Source organism: Etheostoma spectabile, chromosome 6 (assembly GCF_008692095.1).
Source record: "Etheostoma spectabile isolate EspeVRDwgs_2016 chromosome 6, UIUC_Espe_1.0, whole genome shotgun sequence".
NCBI lineage: Eukaryota > Metazoa > Chordata > Actinopteri > Perciformes > Percidae > Etheostoma > Etheostoma spectabile.
In genome coordinates this window covers 18,439,547-18,459,719 of record NC_045738.1, presented here as the reverse complement: position 1 = coordinate 18,459,719, position 20,173 = coordinate 18,439,547, and the positions used below count along the sequence as shown (strand labels likewise).

The following is a 20,173-nucleotide window of genomic DNA, read 5'->3' as shown; positions in this document are numbered from 1 at the left end:
CCTGGGCTGGTGTGGTTACACGTGGTCTACGGTTGTGAGGCCGGTTGGATGTACTGCCAAATTCTCTAAAACGCCTTGGAGATGGCTTATGGTAGAGAAATAAACATTCAATTTGGGGCAACAGCTCTGGTGGACATTCCTGCAGTCGGCATGCCAATTGCACGCTCCCTCAAAACTTTCTATATCTGTGGCATTGTGCTGTGTGATAAAATTGCACATTTTAGAGTGGCCTTTTATTGTGGCCAGCCTAAGGCACACCTGTATAATAATCATGCTGTCTAATCAGGATCTTGATATGCCACACCTGTGAGGCGGATGAATTACCTCGGCAAAGAAGAAGTGCTCACTCACACAGATTTAGACAGATTTGTGAACAATTTGTGGCTGATGTTGGTACTGGCTCTGGTCCAGATATACACCACTTTTCCAGTATAATTTATTTTTTTCTTCAGAGTAGAGTGTAGGCTATGTTACTGAATATAATGTTGGGTAATCCTAAGGATCCTTGAATTACGTTAATTCCCTTCCTTTTTATTTTGACACTAAAGACCGTGATGGAAATGAGTTTACATTTAAAAAAATGTAAAAAAAGAGAAGAAAAAAAACTAAATCTCCTCCCAGTCTAAACAAACCTACAGTGCATTTGCAGACGTTCTGCGTGTCCCCTTCATGACAGCAGACATTGTAGCTGCTCTGGAGCTCAGTGTGACGAATGGACCGGCTTCCTATTTAGCATTTGTGATTACCTTCGAGGAGATGCGTTCACCTTTGGAGATGAACAAATGCGGCATCTATGTTTCCATCAATATTTAACGTCTCCCATACGTCTCCACTAGCGCCAGGGAGTAATTGCAGGCCTAATTGAATTTGCTTGGCTAGTTTGACATCATGGATCAGTCAGACTGATGACACACGGCCTCCTAATAATCCCATTTGTACTCATTATCATATTTTACCCTGGTCTTAGTACAACATTTAGCCAACTCTCTTTCTGCTGCTTGTTGCTCGATCATGAAGATTTGCCGGCAAAATAGTCCAAAGGGAAGCGGCAGGGGTTTTGAATGAAAGCAGGCCTGTCGAATGTTTACCAATGGTTACGAGGGATTGGCCAATTGTATTGTTGAATCTTTCTTTTTCTGGTTAAGCAAAAAGGGGGTTCGCTTGTCATTGCCATGTTATTACTCCAACATGTCTGCACATCCCTCTTGTTGGTAACCAATTTTCCTGTTTGCCACTCACAATTAGTCACTATCCAGATCTAAATGCGGGACACACAGACTGCATTTCTGTTGTTTTACCCCCATTTTAAGGCTCTTGTGAAAAATGATTGAGATATTTTAAGAAAATGATTCTGTCTGTTATTTGAATTCAATTAATAATTCAGGAGGGGGAATGGGTTTAGGATCTCTCTATTACACACTATCCTTGGCAATTCAATAATGCATGATTATAGTTTTTCAAGGTAGCATAGCTTTTGTTGGATTTGTCCAAAGGGCTCGTGTCCATTGGAAGTGTATTGCAACTTATCAAAGAGTCATGTTCCTGCACCTCGAAGCTCTTTCTCAGGAACTGCAGTGACAACGGAGGCAGTGTGTCTCTGGGGAGGAAGATTTTATTTCACTTCAATCTGCAATAAGTATGTTTTTGTCAATCATTTTTTTAATGATTTTTTTAACCAGCTTTAAGCACCATAAAACTCCCTTAATAATTATAAATAAAGAAAATAACACTAATATCCAATTCAATATTATTTGCAGTTTAAAATCACAATCAGGTATTTCAAGAGACTTTTCAGATTGAGTAGATCTAGACCACACTCAATTTACACAATTTACAAAGACCCAACAATTTCCCAAGAGCAACAGTGGCGAGGAAAAACTTCTTTTAGGCAGAAACCTCGAGCAGCCCAGGCTCTTTGTGGGCGGCCATCTGTTTCTGCCGGTTTGAACACAGACACAAAGAGGCCTTTAGACGGAGACTTACATAATATCAATTAAAACAACAATGGCGATGATAATGATTATACCACTACGCAAACTTTTTTGTCCAGAAACGTCCGACGAGCTGCAGAACGTAGAAATGAAATCAACAACACAAGATGAACGACCAGTAAAAACTTCAGTTATATCTTAAAGAGAAAACTGTTAAGTTAAATTGTGGAATAATAGTTTTCTTGCAAGAAAATATGAAACTGCAATATCACAGCAGTGACCCCAAAGCAAATTATAATTAACAGCTTTTAACATCAGCACACCCTTCCTTGTTCCTTTTCCAGATGTGTAATACTAATGTTAAAAATGTTTCAATGGCAAACTGACCATTGATTTATCTAATATTGTTTATTTTCTTTTAAGGTAATTTTGGGGTTTTTTCTTAGCCTTTAATTGACGGGGTTGCTTGAAGACAGGAAAGGGGGGAGAGAGAGGAGGGACAACATGCAGCAAAGGGCCGCGGGTCGGAATCGAACCCCGGGCCGCTGCCAAGGCCCAGTCTACATGGGGCGCCCACTCTGCTGGGGGAGCTATAGGGCGTTCCAATATTGTTTATTGTCTGAGCTAATAATGGCAAGTGAAAAGATGACCGTCAACGTAGAGGCTCATTGTGAGGTCAATTTGCAGCTGTTTTTGCACAAAGGTTTATCGTTCAGTATACAGTATTTTAATTTTGTTATTGAGAACATTACGTAGGCCTATTTTAGTTTGTGATTCTTAATGCACTGATCTACATTTTCTCAGGCAATTTAGCATCAATTAAAAGTCTTTAATGCAAATATTTTACACGTTTCACACCTTTTTAGAGGGATGGCAGTAGCTCAGTCCGCAGGAAGTTGGGTTAGGAACCGCTGGTTCACTTTCAGTACGGACCAAAGTACAGAGGTCACAGTTCCTGGGCACTGCCCCCCCCCCCCCCTCAACTGCTCAGGGTGCATGTTTAGCAATCGCAGCCCGCTCACTCTGAAATCTCTCATTAGTGCATGTAAAGGACGTGTGTGTGTGTGTGTGTGTGTGTGTGTGTGTGTGTGTGTGTGTGTGTGTGTGTGTGTGTGTGTGTGTGTGTGTGTGTGTGTGTGTGTGTGTGTGTGTGTGGTGTGTGTTGGGTTTGTGTGTGTGTGTGTGTGTGTGTGTGTGTGTGTGTGTGTGTGTGTGTGTGTGTGTGTGTGTTTCATGAGTGCCAACTGTAATTTCACCACTGGGGATCAATAAAGAGCATAAATTATAAATTAATTAAATTATAAGAGATCCACCTAACTCTCTATCTCTGCATCGGATAGTTATTTTAAAATCTGCTGTTGGATGTTGGCTATCTCTCTCTGAGAGGGTTCAGTGGGAAAACCAAATCCATTTTGGAATAACAGCCAGTGCCAAAAATATATAAAAACAGCATCTTAGCTTTTTTATTGATTAAAAATGTTTATTTTTAATGTATTTTTATAGTTCTCATGAACCTGTGTACTTTTGAAACCTTTCTTTTGCTTTTAAATATGTTTCAAGGTTGTAATAAAAAGATAAACATGTAAGATTTCAGTACGACTTGGAAAAAGAAAAATGTCAAATTTTGAATGATTGTTTTTTAATATCTGACAGCAGTAATGGGTCTTCACGTCCAATATGTACCAAATCTATACATCCTGACACTGGTGTGACCTTAAAGAAGCTGAATATTTAATGAGATGTAATTACCAACCAAACATCATGTAGCTTGTTGTTAATTATGAAATGAGGGGATTTTGTTGATGAAATGCAGGGGTCATACACTCTCTCTTCCCCCCTTCTTTCCTCTCATTCTTTCCATCTTCTGTATTTGCACCTTGGGGTGATTACCATGGCGAATGTGTGAAAATTTGACACTCGGCAGATAGATTCATTTACTGCCACTGCCGGACCTGGAGGTGATAATGAGGTTGAGGATTAAAAGCAGACAATCAGGCGGCCCGTGACGAGGGCCACGCCGCCACCTCCCCCACCCCATCGCCACTCCTCCTCCACCGCCTTGTTAAAATATACTACTCCCTTTTGTTTCACCCTGTTTTTTGCTGATCTGCCATGTAATTATACACTAATCTCTGACTCTGAGGGCAAGAGATGAGATAGTGAGAGAAACAAGGAAGCCATTGAGAGAGAGGGTTTAGAAAATTAAGAACTTTGTTCCATTGTACAGTGCTGACTAAGATACTCTGATGTTTAGATTGGTAGGTTGTAAGCCACTTGTCAGATTTTTCATTGTCATACCACTTCTAACCAATTCTCAGTTTTGTGATACATCAGTCACACCACCTCTTTTTGGGACATTTACTCAACAGCGTAGTCTCGCATTGTCAGCGCTGTGGAGTAAGGTCAGACTCCCTTAAGCTTTTTTTTCTCTACAGTGCTGTGGAGTAAAGTCTGATGTTTCAGGGTAGGAGAGGGTAGGCATTTCTTTAAACCAATCCCAATCGTCTTGGGCGGCGCTAAGCTCCAGGTACAGCGACGATGGCTCTACGAAACAATCTTGAGAAAAAAACTTGTTTAGGTGAAACATTTGCACCCTGCTAAAGAAAACGCCACATACAATATTAAATGAAGTGAACTGTTCACACAATACAGTAACATGAGCTATTTAAATTAGCTGGATACACAATTGAACGCCATTTACTGTTATCGGTGTATCTCCGTGTGTACTTTATCCATAGCAATCCCATCAATCAGCCATAAAATATATTCTTTTTAAATCTTCACAATCATTCCCTAAAAGAACCAAGCAGGCCTTACTTACGATCCATTTTTTGTAGCTTGCTAGCTCGAAGTTTGTTGTTTCCCGATGAGCGAAAGGTGAGGGACATCCAGCGCGGGATGACGCATGGCTCAGGCAATTATCATGGAAATGTACTTTTGTTGGGCCAGACTACTCTACTCTACTCATATCCAAGACAGTGACATTGATTTTAGGCAGAGTAACTTCTGTATTTGCATTTTGATTTATTGTGCAAATTTGTAAATTTCCCAAACTATCAAGTCAACCATTTAACTTTCTTTCTCATGTGTTGGTCTGTTAGTAGTACGATGTCTTTGATCAGATAGAACCACTTTTTATTTTTTTACACTTTTATTTTCTCTTTGATATCTAACTGGTTCAAGATGAATCAATTAATAATGGCAATGCCCCATTTTAGCAAAACAAAATTTCAACTGTTTTGAATTTTTTTGCTTGAATCTTTTCACAATCTTCTACAGTAAGTTGTATAATATGTTACTTTTGTATAATTGAAAAAAAAAATCTGAGGGTAACCTACTTGACATGAACTGTCATAACTCTTAAATGCATTGTGCAACAACCCAATTTAGATATTGAGCGCTCGTATCAACCTCACATAAACCTGCATGACTTAATAATCTGCCAATAGGTGGCACTAGCAACATGATAAATTTAAACTATGTCATCGCCGGACAAGAACATGGATTTTTGAATTCTGGAAAATCCCTGCAATGCATTAATTTCTTCTTTTTTTTTTTTTTTACATCCAATACCAAACTTTTTTTAAATTGTCACACTCCACAGTATCTGCACATGGCAGTTATGGTATGGGTAAAGTTTTGATCAATATGCCTAATTCCGGTCTGTAGACCATTTTTGCATGTCACACTCTCCCCATGATTCATGTCTGCCCCTCCACTGTCAATCACCCGATAAAGGCAATAAATGTTAAAAAAGGAGGAAAAGTTGGGCGCCTGGGCAAGGGTAATTATAGAATCAGAGCTTTAGGGGGGCTGAGCCCCTAATGAGAATGTGACATGGATAAGGTGCCTAGCAAAAGTGTTAACCCCCCACCCCGCTAAATCAGTTATTTCATTATCTGGTAATCTATGCGCTAGCTACTGAACAACAATGTCAGTTAATGTTTTTTTTGACACTATTAACACTATGAAGGAACTAAACCTTACACTTTATAAGTCACAGTAATAACGACCAATTAGACGCAGTGTTCCAAAGTTCAGCAATTTAAGTTGCTTACGTTTCAATTTGGGTTCTAATCCGCGCCATGAAATTACCAGTTTGGGGACTACCAACGTTAAGGTTCACCAGCACACTCCTGCTCTCCCTCTGACAGATTAGATAGAGACTCGGCCTAAGGTGTGAGTCTGGCACAGCCACCTCCAATTGGCCAACACTATGTTTCTGTCAATGGTAATTGTTTGTCCTCGGTCACTAACAGCCAAGTCTCAAACTCTCAATTGAAGCACTAAAATAATATATATATATATATATATATATATATATATATATATTTTTTTTTTTTTTTTTTTTTTTAAATGTTAAAAATTATAATTTTTAGTGGGGCTGAGATGAAACTTGGGGGGGGGCTTGAGCCCCCTTAAAGAGGGTCTTAAAATCGCCCGTGCGCATGGGTAGATTACCTGGTAGAGCAGGTCCCCATATATAGAGGTTTACTCCTCAACGCAGCAGCCACAGGCTTGACTCCGGCTTGTGGCCCTTTGCTGCATAGCATTCCCTCTTTCTTTCTCTCCTTTTTCATATAGTCATCTGTCCTGTGTAACTAAAGGCCTAAAATCCCCCAAAAATCATCTTTAAAAATAAATTGGGGAAAGATTGCTGCTATAGCACCATAGGCCACTGGACTGATTTTAATGCACATAACTCTCGTCATGAATCTGTATCACTGGTAGCACAATTCATTCTTTATATTCCTGTGAGGATGAAAAATGCCAATATCGCTGACACAAGTCAAAAGGAAACTATCTTTTACAGGTGTTGAAATAAGAAGCAGCAAGAATACATGAACTATAATTTTATGATATTAATAGCTATTTCTTCAATAGTTATTAATGCACCATCATTCTGTTAATTGCTATTTCTAGCTGCATCAGAATCAGAAGTGTTTATTGTCCCAGTACGTTACACTAATGTAGAATTTGTCTTAGTGTTTTTGCACATGTAACGTCCTATCAATCATTTTCAATAACAGGGACATTCAAATCCTGACTGCCTCCTGTGCCACTGTACAAAGTCAGTTGCGATGTTACTAATTTACAGCTTCTCTCCAGACAACATGAGATCTGTGAGGGAAAACATCTTATTTGGGACGTTTCAGCTGCAGCGGCTTCATCTGCAATGTTTGTTTATTCTGTGGCATCAATCATGGTGCCTTGATGTTCCCATGATATTTGCGCTGCATACCCAGATCTATTTCTGGGCCCGAGACATCTGACACCGTCACGGCGCTCCTCCAGAGCTGCTCTGCCCCCGTGCGCCCACAGCCTCTCGCTGTGCTGTGTAACCATCCCGAGTTAACCTTTCCTGAAGGCACAGGGAAGCCCAGGCATGGAGCACTCTTTAGCATAATGAGTATGTTCATCAAAGCCCTGCGATGTGCTGGATGGGTGTGTGTGCCGGAATCACCAACACACACCCCCATCAACACACCTAATGCTAATGTGCGTGTAGGCATGTACGTGTGTGTGTGTTTCCTGCTGAGTGGGGAACGGGGCCACAGGTGTTGGCGCTCTAAAATACACATGCATACACACGCTCATTTACACAGACACACACGGTGGACCTCAATAGCGGCTGCCCTCAGACCTCATTTGGGGATGAAATCGTTTATGTGACCAAAGTGTCATCTATAATTAATCACCACTTGTGTGTAATTTAGAGGGATCTCACCTGTGGCCCAGTGGGAACACACACACACACACAAACTCAAGTCAACTAACACACACAAGACTCTGCACTTGCAGTAGTACGGCCGAGCAATATGAAAAATCATATCACTTATAACTTACAAGTTTACCTTGTAAGGTCAGCTTTTTAAAATTATATTAGTTTTAATGACATCTACATCTGCGGTCATGGGGTTAAAGTACTCCCAACAGAAAGAAATTTACCACCTCAGAGCTTCTCACGTTTTGGCCGCTGGACAGTAAGAGAGGACACTGTTTTAACCCTCATTTTGTCCTCGGGTCAAATTTGACTAATTTTCAGTTTTTTATCACAAAGAATGGGTCTTTGAAATAATCTGAATATGTCAACGTTAGAAATATCAAATAACTTTGGAAAAAACATTACAAAAAGGACCCACTACATTGAAAAAGTGACCAAAATGTCAGAAAATACAATAACTTTTTTTCATGGTTGACAAGAGGACAACACAAGGGTTAAGTGATTTTATGAGTAAATCAAAGTGAATCCAAACAAATTCCTAGCCAATGTAACACAGTGAGCGGCTTAAAAACATATCTACAAATGTCCAGGTTAGTCTAGTTTAAATGCACAATGTTATGATCGTTATTCTGTTGATTGATGTTTGTATTTTATATATCAGTTCAACAGTTTTCAGTGCTGATATTTGTTGTTTCAATGCCAAATTTCATTTTCAATACCACAGGTTACTGTCACTGTTCTAGCTCCATAACATAGGAGCCTCAAAATAGGACAATATACCCAACGTGACACGTTCTGTTAGTGCAGCTAGCTTGCTCGGCTTTAGCTGTAGCATTCCGACCACATTACACTGTGTTTCTCTAAATAACTTCTAATTACAATCTTCATCCAGTATAGAACACAGAAAAGCATTCATACCATGTACTGACACTATTTTGACCAAATAGGTGTGTTTTTTACCAGCAACTAACCTGAAAGGAACAGGTATTGTGTTTCGCTTCTGCCAGCCTAAAGACGAGAGGCCACACTATGCCGTCTCACTGGAAGGCGTGGCCCCCTTGTGGTGAATTTTGGCATACAGCATACAAAATAAATTTACACCAAATGCAAGAACTGAGGCCCTTATAAAGCAATATACATATGCTGACTATTCAAAATATCCAAAATGAGACCACATAATGTGACTACACATTGCTGGGCGTCACATTTACAAGAGATTTCTCTGATAAAATTATGAAATGATGGGCGCCCGGCTAACTCAGTTGGTTGAGCTGGCGCCCATCGAGGTTTTCTCCTCGACTCAGCGGGCCAGGGTTTGACTCCGACCTGCGGCCCTTTGCTGCATGTCATTCCCCCCTCTCTCTGTCCTGTTAAAAATAAAGGCTGGAAATGCCCATCAAAATAATCTTTCAATCAAATAATGAAATGATTGAAGCATTAAGGTTTACGCTCATCTTGCTACATGCTGCTTTTATATAAAAACGAAGAGCTAAGGTGGAAGCCTGCCGATGATGGGTTTTTTACGGGGCAACTTTCAGAAGTTAATTTGGAATGAAAGTTGTCTCCATTGCACTAAAATCAGACTTCCTCCCGCAGATGTGTTTCTGGAGGTGTTAGACCAGATAAACACGTTGCTATAACGCCCAAGCCTTGTAAACAATACGAATAATTATTTCATTAATTAACAGCATTGCTTTGTTAAGGTAATTGCAACAGTTCCAAACATGAATGGTTCTGAGCTGGAAGAGTATCACAAATTATATTTTGTTTCATTGCAGCTTTTACATTATCATAATGTTTTTAATTGTTCAACAGCCCTTTCACAACACACGTGTTAAAACCTATGAGTGATCAAAAAGACTATGTCCTAATTAATACAGTCTGTGGTTAAACCACAGTATTCATTATAAAGTTATCTTAAATATAAAAACAGGAGCACTCAGCATTAAACTTTGTACCATTATCTTTTTTCCATCTAACTTGTTTCACACTGTCACCACCTGGGAAAATACTGCAGCTGTTTGCAAAAACTAAAATACGTGTTAAAGAAAAATACTTTAGCTGTCAAGCTTATCAGTTCACTTCTATGTCATTTTAGCTGTTCAGTTTGTTTTGGTATAAAAAAAGCACCTTGGAATCATTGCGGTGCAACAGAAAGAAATACATTTTTCAAACCGCTCGCTGCATCTCTGAAGGCAAGACGATGCAACTCAGGATCATTTCTCAAACTGCCAGTCGGCGTCGGAGCGCTCTAGGCGGTGTCATGTTAAACAAAACAGTGCATTGATGCAATGCACAAAGAGCTGGTTATGTCAATGCGATATTTATCACCTCTGATCAAGAAGAAATTAGTGTGAAAATAAGGTCGTAGATCATTGTGGGTTAGATTAAGTGTCAGAGGGGAAGGAAATCAATAGCTCTGTGTCTGGCGTTCAGTGTGGCCGGTAGAAAGTGCATCTAAAGGTGCTGTGGCCTCAGGACAGCGACGCTACACTGAAGCTTATCGCCTCCGACATCCTTTAATATGGTGAGCCAACCAGCGGACGGTTGCTGAACACGGTGTATTGTTCAGATTCAGGCCATTTCAGCTACATGTGTCTTTCTGTTGCGCACCTGACTTTTCCCTTTGGTATTAGATGTTTTTGTGAAGCCATTTGTGTTTTTTGTTTTCTCTGCCACACATTTTGTTTAGGTCCTCTTATGTCAGTTTTGTTTTATGATTTGTTTGTGCAAATTTAACTCAGTAGCTCTGGAAACCTGAGCCACTGCTTTTCTTTTGGTAAGCCAGCTGTGACTACTACTCTGATCTCACATGCACACCGCTAAAGTTATTATTGCAGTACACTTTGCATTGATACACTGCAGCTACAATCACAGCCGAGGCCTTGCGGCTACTCAGAGAATTGGAAACCTGCTACAGTACATACCTGCTACTGAAAACACAAATCGCTCCCACAGGAAATGTAATGATGTCGTTTCTGAGATGATGAGAAGGATGCAGGAGCTTAAAGTCAGGCAACAGTTTAAGGAAATGGGCACTTTACGTTCACATTTACTGCACTTACCGTAGCGAAAAAGTCCTCCAAATCTACCTTAAAAGTATAATTTTACTCAAATGGATCCCCTATTAATCCTAGCACAGGCTGGATCTTCTTGAAGACGCTCGTCACACAGTCGGTCTGTCAGAGGAATCCAGTGTTTAGCATCGGTCGGCAGATAACAAACGACAATCCGATCAAGCCAATGGGATGCTCCTAATTACCTAATGAACAGGGACATGAGGTGATTTGTTGCCATGGTGCGCTTGTTAGGTTAAGTGGTGGGAATCGACAGGATGGTCAGATGCTGTCTCTTACTGTATCTGTTCTTACAGTGTGTCTTTAGTTTTCTGCATTTGGCTCCAGTTGTCCTGAGTGTAGTTTGGACCTGCTCTACTGTTAAAAAAAATATATAAACATAGAGGACTCTGTTTAGGATGTTGCTGTTTAGAAGATGTAGCTATGTTGTAAAATTTGAGGCGAATCAGTGGGTTAGTAGAGCTCTTTTGAATGTGAAGTAGGTCATTCTTCCAAGTATGAAGTCATAACAAATGTCCATCTAATGAATAATCTAACGAATGATGTGGCAGATCAGAAGCCGCAATCTTTGCCCTGAAGAAATAATCTAAATTGATGCAGCAGAACCAGAGATATCTTTTTTTATTACACACATTGCTCTGGTGCATACATTAACCATAATGGAACTTGACCACCTACAGTTTGGTTGGATATTTGGGTATGTTATGCTTGTCGATTGCCTATGTGCGTCGGGTGTTTCTGTGGTTATCTTTAACACAAACCTGGAGTTTGTTCTTTGTTACATTATTCTAGTTTCTCCTTCCGTCTTGTCTGTACGTTCATGAAGTGGAATCATGTAGCTGTAGTTGGGAAAAGTGAACACTAGTCTTCTTTGAAACTCGTGCAGATAAGTATTCACCTCAATTTGTGGCACCTATAGAGAATCCATGTCTTTTTACATCCACTCACGACTTGTCCCCCTCTAAAACTGGCTTTGTGTTCAGTTTAAACATGGTTTCAGATATCAGAGGCTCTTGAATGTGACAAAAACAAGAGTCTAGGCCTCCAAAACATTCCATGTATTGGATCTGACTTCATTCTCTCCATCAATCACTGACCAGTAGTTTTGAATATGCTTTTGGAAGTAGCCACCTTCATTTGTTTGTTTGCAAAATTGCCCAGGCCTGTGTTCTTGGGTTTGACTACTGAGTTTACAGACTGATGATGATGATGATGATGATGATGATGTAGGGTGTAGATGTAGGGATGTGTTGTTGTGGAAAGCCTCTCAGCGTGGCCCTGTTGCCCTCCTGCCTCTTCCCACCTCCCTCTGCTCCCATCCCTCTTCTATTGACCATGTTGCACATTATAAATCAACTGTGAGTTGGGCTACCTTGCAAGTACCCTAATGAAAGCTCATTTATAAAGTGGCTAAATGGTCCTGACAAAAGTCCTAATGAGGAAATCAATAATTCAGTGATTGTTACTCTTCTTATACTAATACGTTCCTCTTGTAGGGCTTTGATTCCAGCTAAGAGAAGGCCATTTTTTACTGTGTGTTCAGTTCTGCGTGTCAGCACTGTTGCAGTTTTTTTTTTTTTTTCTGTCCTTCTAGCTTTGTGATAAATTGCATGTTGTTGTCTGTTGTTTCTTGGAAAGCTTTAAAGGCTTTGTGTGATCTGTGGGATGCTGTGACGTGGCCTCAGCGCTGTGATGCTGCTTCCCCTGGCGCACATTGTGATTTCCGTGACATGGACAACCGCTGGCTAATCTTTCTTCCCCCTTCTACTCTGTTACTCGAAGTCCGTATCGTATTAGACTTGTACTTTTTATCTTCAAATCTTTCTTAGCATAAGACTTATAGCATCTGTTTTCTGCCTTGTTAGCTTAGCTCAAAGCCAATCCTAGCCTAGCCCACAACTAATGCAACCTTGCTTACCGTGCTACGATGGTTTCTGTAAACTGTTCTGTTTTTGCAGGTAGGGTGTCTTTGCTGGAGAGAACAGCTCATCTCTGCTAACATTACCTGAGATGTCACAGGCCCTCGAGATAGCCACAGTCATAGGCTTAACAGCAGGCTTGTTTGTGATAGCACTAGCAAAGCCTCATCAGTAAATAATGCCTCAAAACCATACAACATTATTAAGTTGTCTTTTTAAATCAATGCCCATAGCGGTGGCAGGAAATACGACACACATGCATTTTCCATTCTCATAACTGAGACTGAACAGTCGTGGTTTTATACACAATAGTCTTGTGAAACGGAAACAGTTTGGTTAGGTTCAGGCTCAAAAACTACTCGGTTATGTTTTGTTACCAAAACAGCTTCGTTCATTTTGGAAAAGATTGTGGTTTGGGTTTAAATAAGACGTTGCTTCACTTCTGGTTACGTCTGTGGCGCTGAATGTTGCGTAGCCCCGATTGTGCCGTAAAGTAAAAGTAAAAACAGAAAACCTTTGTTTTCAAACGGGACACAAACCCCGGTCTCCTGGGGGACAGTTTGACCCAACTACCCCAGCCTGCCTCCTTCCGCAAAAATTTGGCGCTTTTATACTTTGTCACCTTACTTTCTGCTTTGCTCCTGTCAATACTACTACATCCACCAGAAGACGCCACCATTACAACCCTAAATATAAAAGTCGTTATTGCTGCATGGACCAACGACTTATGTGGGAGTTTTTCGGGGAAGATAGTCTTGATAATGCAGTTTGTCCCTTATCAACAGTGTGGAAAGGTGCAAAATTATTCCACCTTGTGAATCACTCTGGACCACCTGGTCCTTATCCCCAATCTTTCAAAGAATTTGGATAATTTACCTCACACCTTGTTACTCATTCTGATGAGATTTTAATTATTGATGACCTTTGATCCTCTAAGTAAAACCTTCCTTACCTTCCTATTTGATACTTCTCTGCAGTGGCAACACCTTGACTTAGCTTCTGCTCCGACTGTCTCTCCTGTCACGTCCTTGGTGTCAGATCACAGTCTTACTAAATTTGAAGCATTAGCCTGTCCTTGTAATGTTGATGTATTCATAACCGTCAGTTTTAACTGCACTTGATGAGGGATTGCCTGTGGTCCGGGTCCCGGATTCAGTTGCACCTCTTTCTACCAAAACAAGATCATAAAGGAAATCAGGAAATCAGAACACAACCTGCATTAATATAATCAATAAGTAAAGTATTGAAGTTCTGTGATTATAAAAATAGAAAAATCAACGAATATTAAATTGTCTTTGTTATTTATGTCAGAGTTATAAACTTGTACAGTCTCTAGGGGCAACTGTTTGGACTTTATGTATGTGATTTGCTTCGGTTTACACTGCCCAATTAACAAAGTGGACAGATGAGTAGTTTTTTATTGGACATTTATGGTCACCTCTTACTTTTGGCAGCAGGGAGGAAGTCTTTTTTTCTTACTCTTGATAAATCAAACCATTTTAAAACGGACAGAGCGGCTGCTGCTACCCTAGTTTAAATGGCATTGTTATCAACTGGCCAAATAAAAATAAGTGCAAAATCCAATCCATAATTACCAATCATGGCCTTAATTTGTGCAGGTTCCCTTTCATTCGTGAGTGTTAAAGAAATAACAACCTCATGCTGGAAGAAATTAAAAAATCAGCTGCCCTCAAACATCAGTTACATTTAATTTCTTCCTTTTATTCCACATGATTTCTTTTCTATTTTTAAGGTTTGGTTTGCATTGTAAGATGCCTGCTTGCATGATTAGCATGAAGACTACACAGACTGCTATCTATAATAAAGGCGGTGGTTGTTTCTGGAGCAAAAGAGGAATGGTTAAAAGTGAGCGCTCAGCTTCAATAGACAATGTTAAAAACAATGAACAAAGCCAGATACGTTGGTGTAGTTTGGATCTTTTAAACGGACCTTGATCAGTCAGACTGCTTTGTCTGCCATCGGTCAGCCGTCGGGTTGGTGTGTCAGGGCCATAACGGTGTCTTACATGTCTCCCTGAACGCTGCTGCTCGAGTTCTCACTAGGACCAAGAAAGTGGATCACATCACTCCAGTTCTGACGTCTTTACGCTGGCTTCCTGTCTCTCAAAGAATTGATTTCAAAATACTTCTTGTTGCCAAAATAAATTTTCCGAGTGTTCAGTTTTTATGCTCCACATATCTGGAACAAACTCCCAGAAAATGTCAGGCCACAACTGTCAGTTCTTTTAAATCAAGGCCGAAGACCTTTCTTTTTGACGCGCTGTATTCTCGTATTTTATCTGTTTTTATATTTTTAATTGTTTTTAACGGCTTTAACTTTAATGTTTTATGTAAAGCACTTTGAATTGCCCTGTTGCTGATACTGTACTACATAAACAAACATGCAATGCCTTGCCTACAACAAATAATGAATACTCCAATACAAAAAAAAAAAAGATATGTGTAGTCGTTTGAGAATATGATTTACCATAGCAGTATGTGGACAGATGGTAACTCACCCCTGCCAGGTCATTGATCATCAGCCTTAGCTGTGGGAGTGTGTGCTGTAGGAAGCCCAGGGAGCAGCACCACAGTCCTCTGTTAATTGCAGGGGCAGTTAGATTACCCTCTTGCACCCCTCACTGGACCTTAATGTTGGGCATGGGTACCCACTGGCCACCCCATGTGTTCCCTCAGGTCCTCCTTAACTGCTTTTAGATTCATCATCATGCTTCAATATGTGATTAATAAGCCACATTAGGCATTTTTTGGAGATTAATGACTGTAATGTTGGTCAGCGGTAAACATTAGAGGTATATTTCCTGTGTAGTTTAGAAAATCCTTTTTTCAAGCGTGAATCAAACACACCTTTACAGAGTGGTCTCTTTTTTTCCGAAGCTCAGCACATAAGAGACAGAAGAGAAGAAGAGAGGCTATGACTTTACAAGCTTCAGATTTGATGTGGGGAAAACACTCCTATGTTTCCTCTCTTTTCTCGGTCCCTTTGCAGTTCCTGTTGTCTTGTTTCTTTCAGAACAAAGAATAAGCTGTGGTACTTTGAGTTCGGCACTTCGGAGACCTTTTCGGCCACATGTAAGAAGCTCCACGACTTTCTGGAGGTTGAGGTAAATCAAACCACATATTTTTGGCATTTTGAGCCCTATAGAAAAGTAACTAAGGCAAAGATTTTTGAAAGTCACTACTTTTGTTAAATTATTATTCCATAAACTCTTCTAAGTGAACCCCAAGCAGTCATACATTCTCTGTTTAATTAGAAATATTTGATAAAAACAAATGGACTCAAGTGCAGATAAGTAATCATTTAAGATTAATGGGGCTTGTAAAAAAAATTCTGGTCCGTCCTTGTTCAAGAAGTGGCGCACATTTATACCAGTTTTAAATGAACCCAGACAAAGTGTTGATGTGGGATGGCTATCTCTGTACCTCCCCACCCACTTCTCACTGAACATCAGTTCAACACGCAGGTAATTAGCCCTACACGACCCTGCTGTGTGTGATATTGAGTGATAATGAAGATGGTGTCTATGCAATTCATCTTCCCCTTTCTCAGAGCTATCCACACAGTGCAGAGGTCTTCATTAATTAGTGCTCAATAAGTACCTGTGGTACGGGAGGAGGCATAAAGATCCATACTGGTATAAAAATCCCATATTTATAGTGTTACTGGCCTTTTCCAGCTTAATCCGATCAAATTGACAAGAGGAATGGTGGTTCTGGACAGAGATCCTGGCTCAACTCAAAAAAAGGCTCATGTTAAGTTAGAAAGAGGGGACTCAGACAGAGGAGACAGATTCAGGCTAAGGCTTTGACAAAGATAATTTTTTAGCTTAGACAGAGAGACAAGTCCATGTTTTTTAGACTGGGTCAGGCTTAGACAGAGAGACCAGTCCATGTTTTTTAGACTGGGTCAGGCTTAGACGGAGAGACGAGTCCATGTTCAGACAGAAAGACAGATATAAGCTTTGACTTAGACAGAGGGACAGATTTTGGTTTAGGCTCAGAGAGTTCTGGGAAGAGATGCAGAAACATATCAAGACTCTTAACTTCTGAACAGTTCAGTGTTTTAGTGGATAATAACTTATTTTTTTAAGTTTTTTGTTAGCCTGTCACTGCTCAAACTCCAGTAAAATGCAACTTGCGTTGCTAGCCTATCATGAAAGTGTGATCAGCCAAATTTAGTCTTTCCCCTGTGTTTCATTCTTCCTTTTAAAAGTGTGATGGTGTCACTCTGGACCTCAGCAACATCTCCTTGGAAGGCATTGCCATTCTTAACATTCCCAGCATGCACGGCGGCTCCAACCTTTGGGGCGAAAGCAAGAAGAGGAAGGGTTACCGCAAGGGGGGCAAAAAGAGCCAAGACAAGAGGACACCAGTGCTCGACCCCAAGGAGCTCATGTTTGCTGTTCAAGGTAGCTTTGACAGCATACAAATTCATACATTTCTGACTGATTTATTATTGTTTTTTTGCTATTCATCCTGCCGTTAAAAGACTATTACAGCAGAGATATTCAACTAGGGGGTCCTGGACCTCTAGGTGGTCCTCAGAGTTAGTGCAGGGGGGCCACCATATTATGTTGTTATTAATATTTTCAAAAATTAAAATGTCTGAAAATGGGCATTGATATGAATCCACCATATTTACAGTAACAGCACATTGGCTAAATATGTTGAAACAGAAAATATAATTCTGTTCAGTTTACACATTGAAGATAAGTTTACTAAGGTAGTCAGTTAAGCTTGGGGATTTACTGTGCCTTCCACATGTATGTTTAACATTACATTATTATTACGTATAAATAATATTTTAATTTTCATACATTTTCATCCATCCGCCCAGTTTAATATGCAGCTTAATTGTATACAATATATGTGGTAAGGGTCCCTACTCAATCTCTCTTTCAGCTTAGGGGTCCTTGGCTTAAAAAACATTGAAGACCCCTGCATTAGAGCACACATCCAACCCTAAAACACAATTAGAGATATATCATGATGGAAAATGCCACTACAAGATGTGCCTTTGTTTGAAAATGGTGTGTGTTTAACCCACGCTAAATTGGCTCTTGGGATGGCGATGTTGGTTAACATTTCCATTGTGAATTTGTGATGCTAGCATTTAGCTAAAAGCTAAAGTACAGCGTCACAGACCTACTAGCATGGCTGTAGACTCTTCATCTTGTGTTGTTTTTAAAAAGTGAGAAAACTTGACACAGTTAGGTAATCGGTGAGTCGTCAACAGCACTTTCAAAGCCCTGCATAAACTATAGATCGTGATTGATTTGTTAGTGGACAATAATAATGCACGTGAAATAGGTTAGGACATTGTGGGAGGCTCTTTCCCCCAAAGCCCACATCAGACCCAGACAGCCCGTGTCCTTGCCTCTATCAGATAGATCAAAGACTAAACTTTCGACCAAACTTTTTTCCGAGTGCATGAATATTTCACAGATGACAAGGTGAATCATAGCTAGCAGGTTTTGTTTGCAAAGAAGAGGTACAATCATGTCACTGTTTGGAACTGTCACATGTGTATTAATGGTCTGTGTAGGCTCCAGTGGGCAGGCTCAGTTAATAGGAGCGGACTGAGGGGGGTGTTGGGCTTACCCCTGAATCCATTTATGTCAAAAGGAAGCCTGCCAATGGGGATGTATGAGTGAATGAAGCTGAATGAGTTAGCTGCTCTGTGGTAACTGCTGAAATGGTGTGAAAGGGCTTATTAACAAAAAGAAAGAAAATACCCAGAATGCTGTGGTAGAAGTAATGGCAATGGTAATTTTATTTATATAGCCCCTTTCATCACAACTATGCCAATCCAATTACAATTTGAATTATAAGTACAGTATCATATTAATTTTGATCAGGATACTGTGGTCACTCCAACCAAGACAAGACTGAAATATTGCAACAACTATGGGAATAGATTGCCATGAAATTTAGTACACCACAATTATGGTGCCCAGAGGATTAATCAAACCTACTTAAAAAAAAAGTATTGCAATCATAGTCAAATAAGTTTAGTGTTGATCAGGATCAACATCATTGTGTGCTAACATCCCCTCAAATTTTTCATTTATTCAGAGAAAAAAAATTATAGATGGATTGACATTCTCTACCTGACATGTATTTTTCTCCTCATAAATGAGCTATTTCCATGAATTCTGGATTGTTTTGTTTTTGTTGCGTTTATTTCCCATCATGTCTAACTCCTGCCCGCTCAGGTGTGTTTTTAGGGTTCATTTTGAGATGGTGTGTCTGTACCCGGGATGAACTGGATGTTACAATCAGTGTCTGGCTTAAAACATGCAGGGTCAGTGAGGATCTCCAGACAGGGCTGCTAGCGATCTCTTATGAGACTTAGTTGATCATCACTAACATGACTGGTGGAAAAAAACAGATCTCTATGAAGCTGTCTATGAAGCTTTATTCAGTTTTTTTGTCCTGATGTGATTTCCTTTTTTTTGTTTCCTTTGGATTTCAGTAGTTCTAACCCCTTCAAAGTAAAGCTTGTTAACAAATTAGAGCCCAATTTACAGTAACAGCATTTACTGTACTTGTGATGAAGAGAAAACATGTTTTGAGTTGTTGAGAGAACAAGAGAATGTACTGTTAATCACCGAAGGGTGAGGGAGTTGAAATAAGAAGAAAAACAGCTCAATCTTAAAATAATCAGCCCAATCTAAACAGGCTAAGGGAACTACCACATAGATTGCCACTGCCAAGCCTCCTGTTCACCAACACCAGATCAATCACACACAAAATGAATGAGCTACAAATACACACGGAACTGCTGTGTGATGATTATCACAGAAGCCCGGCTGAACAAACTTATCCTCGGACGCAGCTAGCAGCTAGCAGCTAGCAGGGCGACCTAGCTACCGGCAGGATAGAGACAGGGTAGGTGAATTTGAACAGTGTCTGAATTGAAAATGCCTCTTGTTGTCACGTAAGGGTCCTGTTCATGTTGTACATTTTAATTGCATTTAGGTGCCTGTTAAGAGGCACAAAGGTGCTCTTTAGCTAAGTGGGAGCTCTACGCGTAGCTGCAGCAACTCCAGTTTGCTAGCACCAATTTTTATTGACAGTACTCTCATATTTATAGCGTTCAAGGTTAACATAAAAATTGGCCGAAGTTCTCCTTTTAAGTCCAATTCACAAGTCCAGAGCATAGCGACTCAAGTCCAGGACTCGAGCAGTCCATCACTACCTTTTACACATGAAAGTAGTCAGAAACTTCATCCAACTTCCGAGACTTATTTCATAAATCCTTGAGTCTGAGTCCAAGTTATCAGTATGCAAGTCCAAATCGAGTTACAAGTCCGTAGAATAGCAACTCCAGTTGGACTCAAGTCTGAGTCCAGGCCTCCTTGAGTACTCCATCATTACTGGATGAAAGTGCAGTGTGGCACACACTGTGAGGCAGATAGTTGATCAATTTAAAGCCCAACTTTGCTACAATGAACACTCCATTAATCCCTGATAAAAAATCAATCAGTGCGTTGTAAAA

The 20,173-nt window shown here is 40.2% G+C and overlaps 1 protein-coding gene across 2 annotated transcripts in view; it reads left to right on the top strand.

Moving 5' to 3' along the window:
* The window catches only part of dgkb (diacylglycerol kinase, beta), a 92,540-nt gene that overhangs the window by 61,735 nt on the left and 10,632 nt on the right, over positions 1–20,173 (top strand). For both annotated transcript variants that reach the window (XM_032518148.1, XM_032518149.1), the window contains 2 exons: positions 15,686–15,776; positions 16,886–17,081. In XM_032518148.1, coding sequence (XP_032374039.1) covers positions 15,686–15,776; positions 16,886–17,081 — 287 coding nt within the window. The remainder of the gene's footprint in view (positions 1–15,685; positions 15,777–16,885; positions 17,082–20,173) is intronic.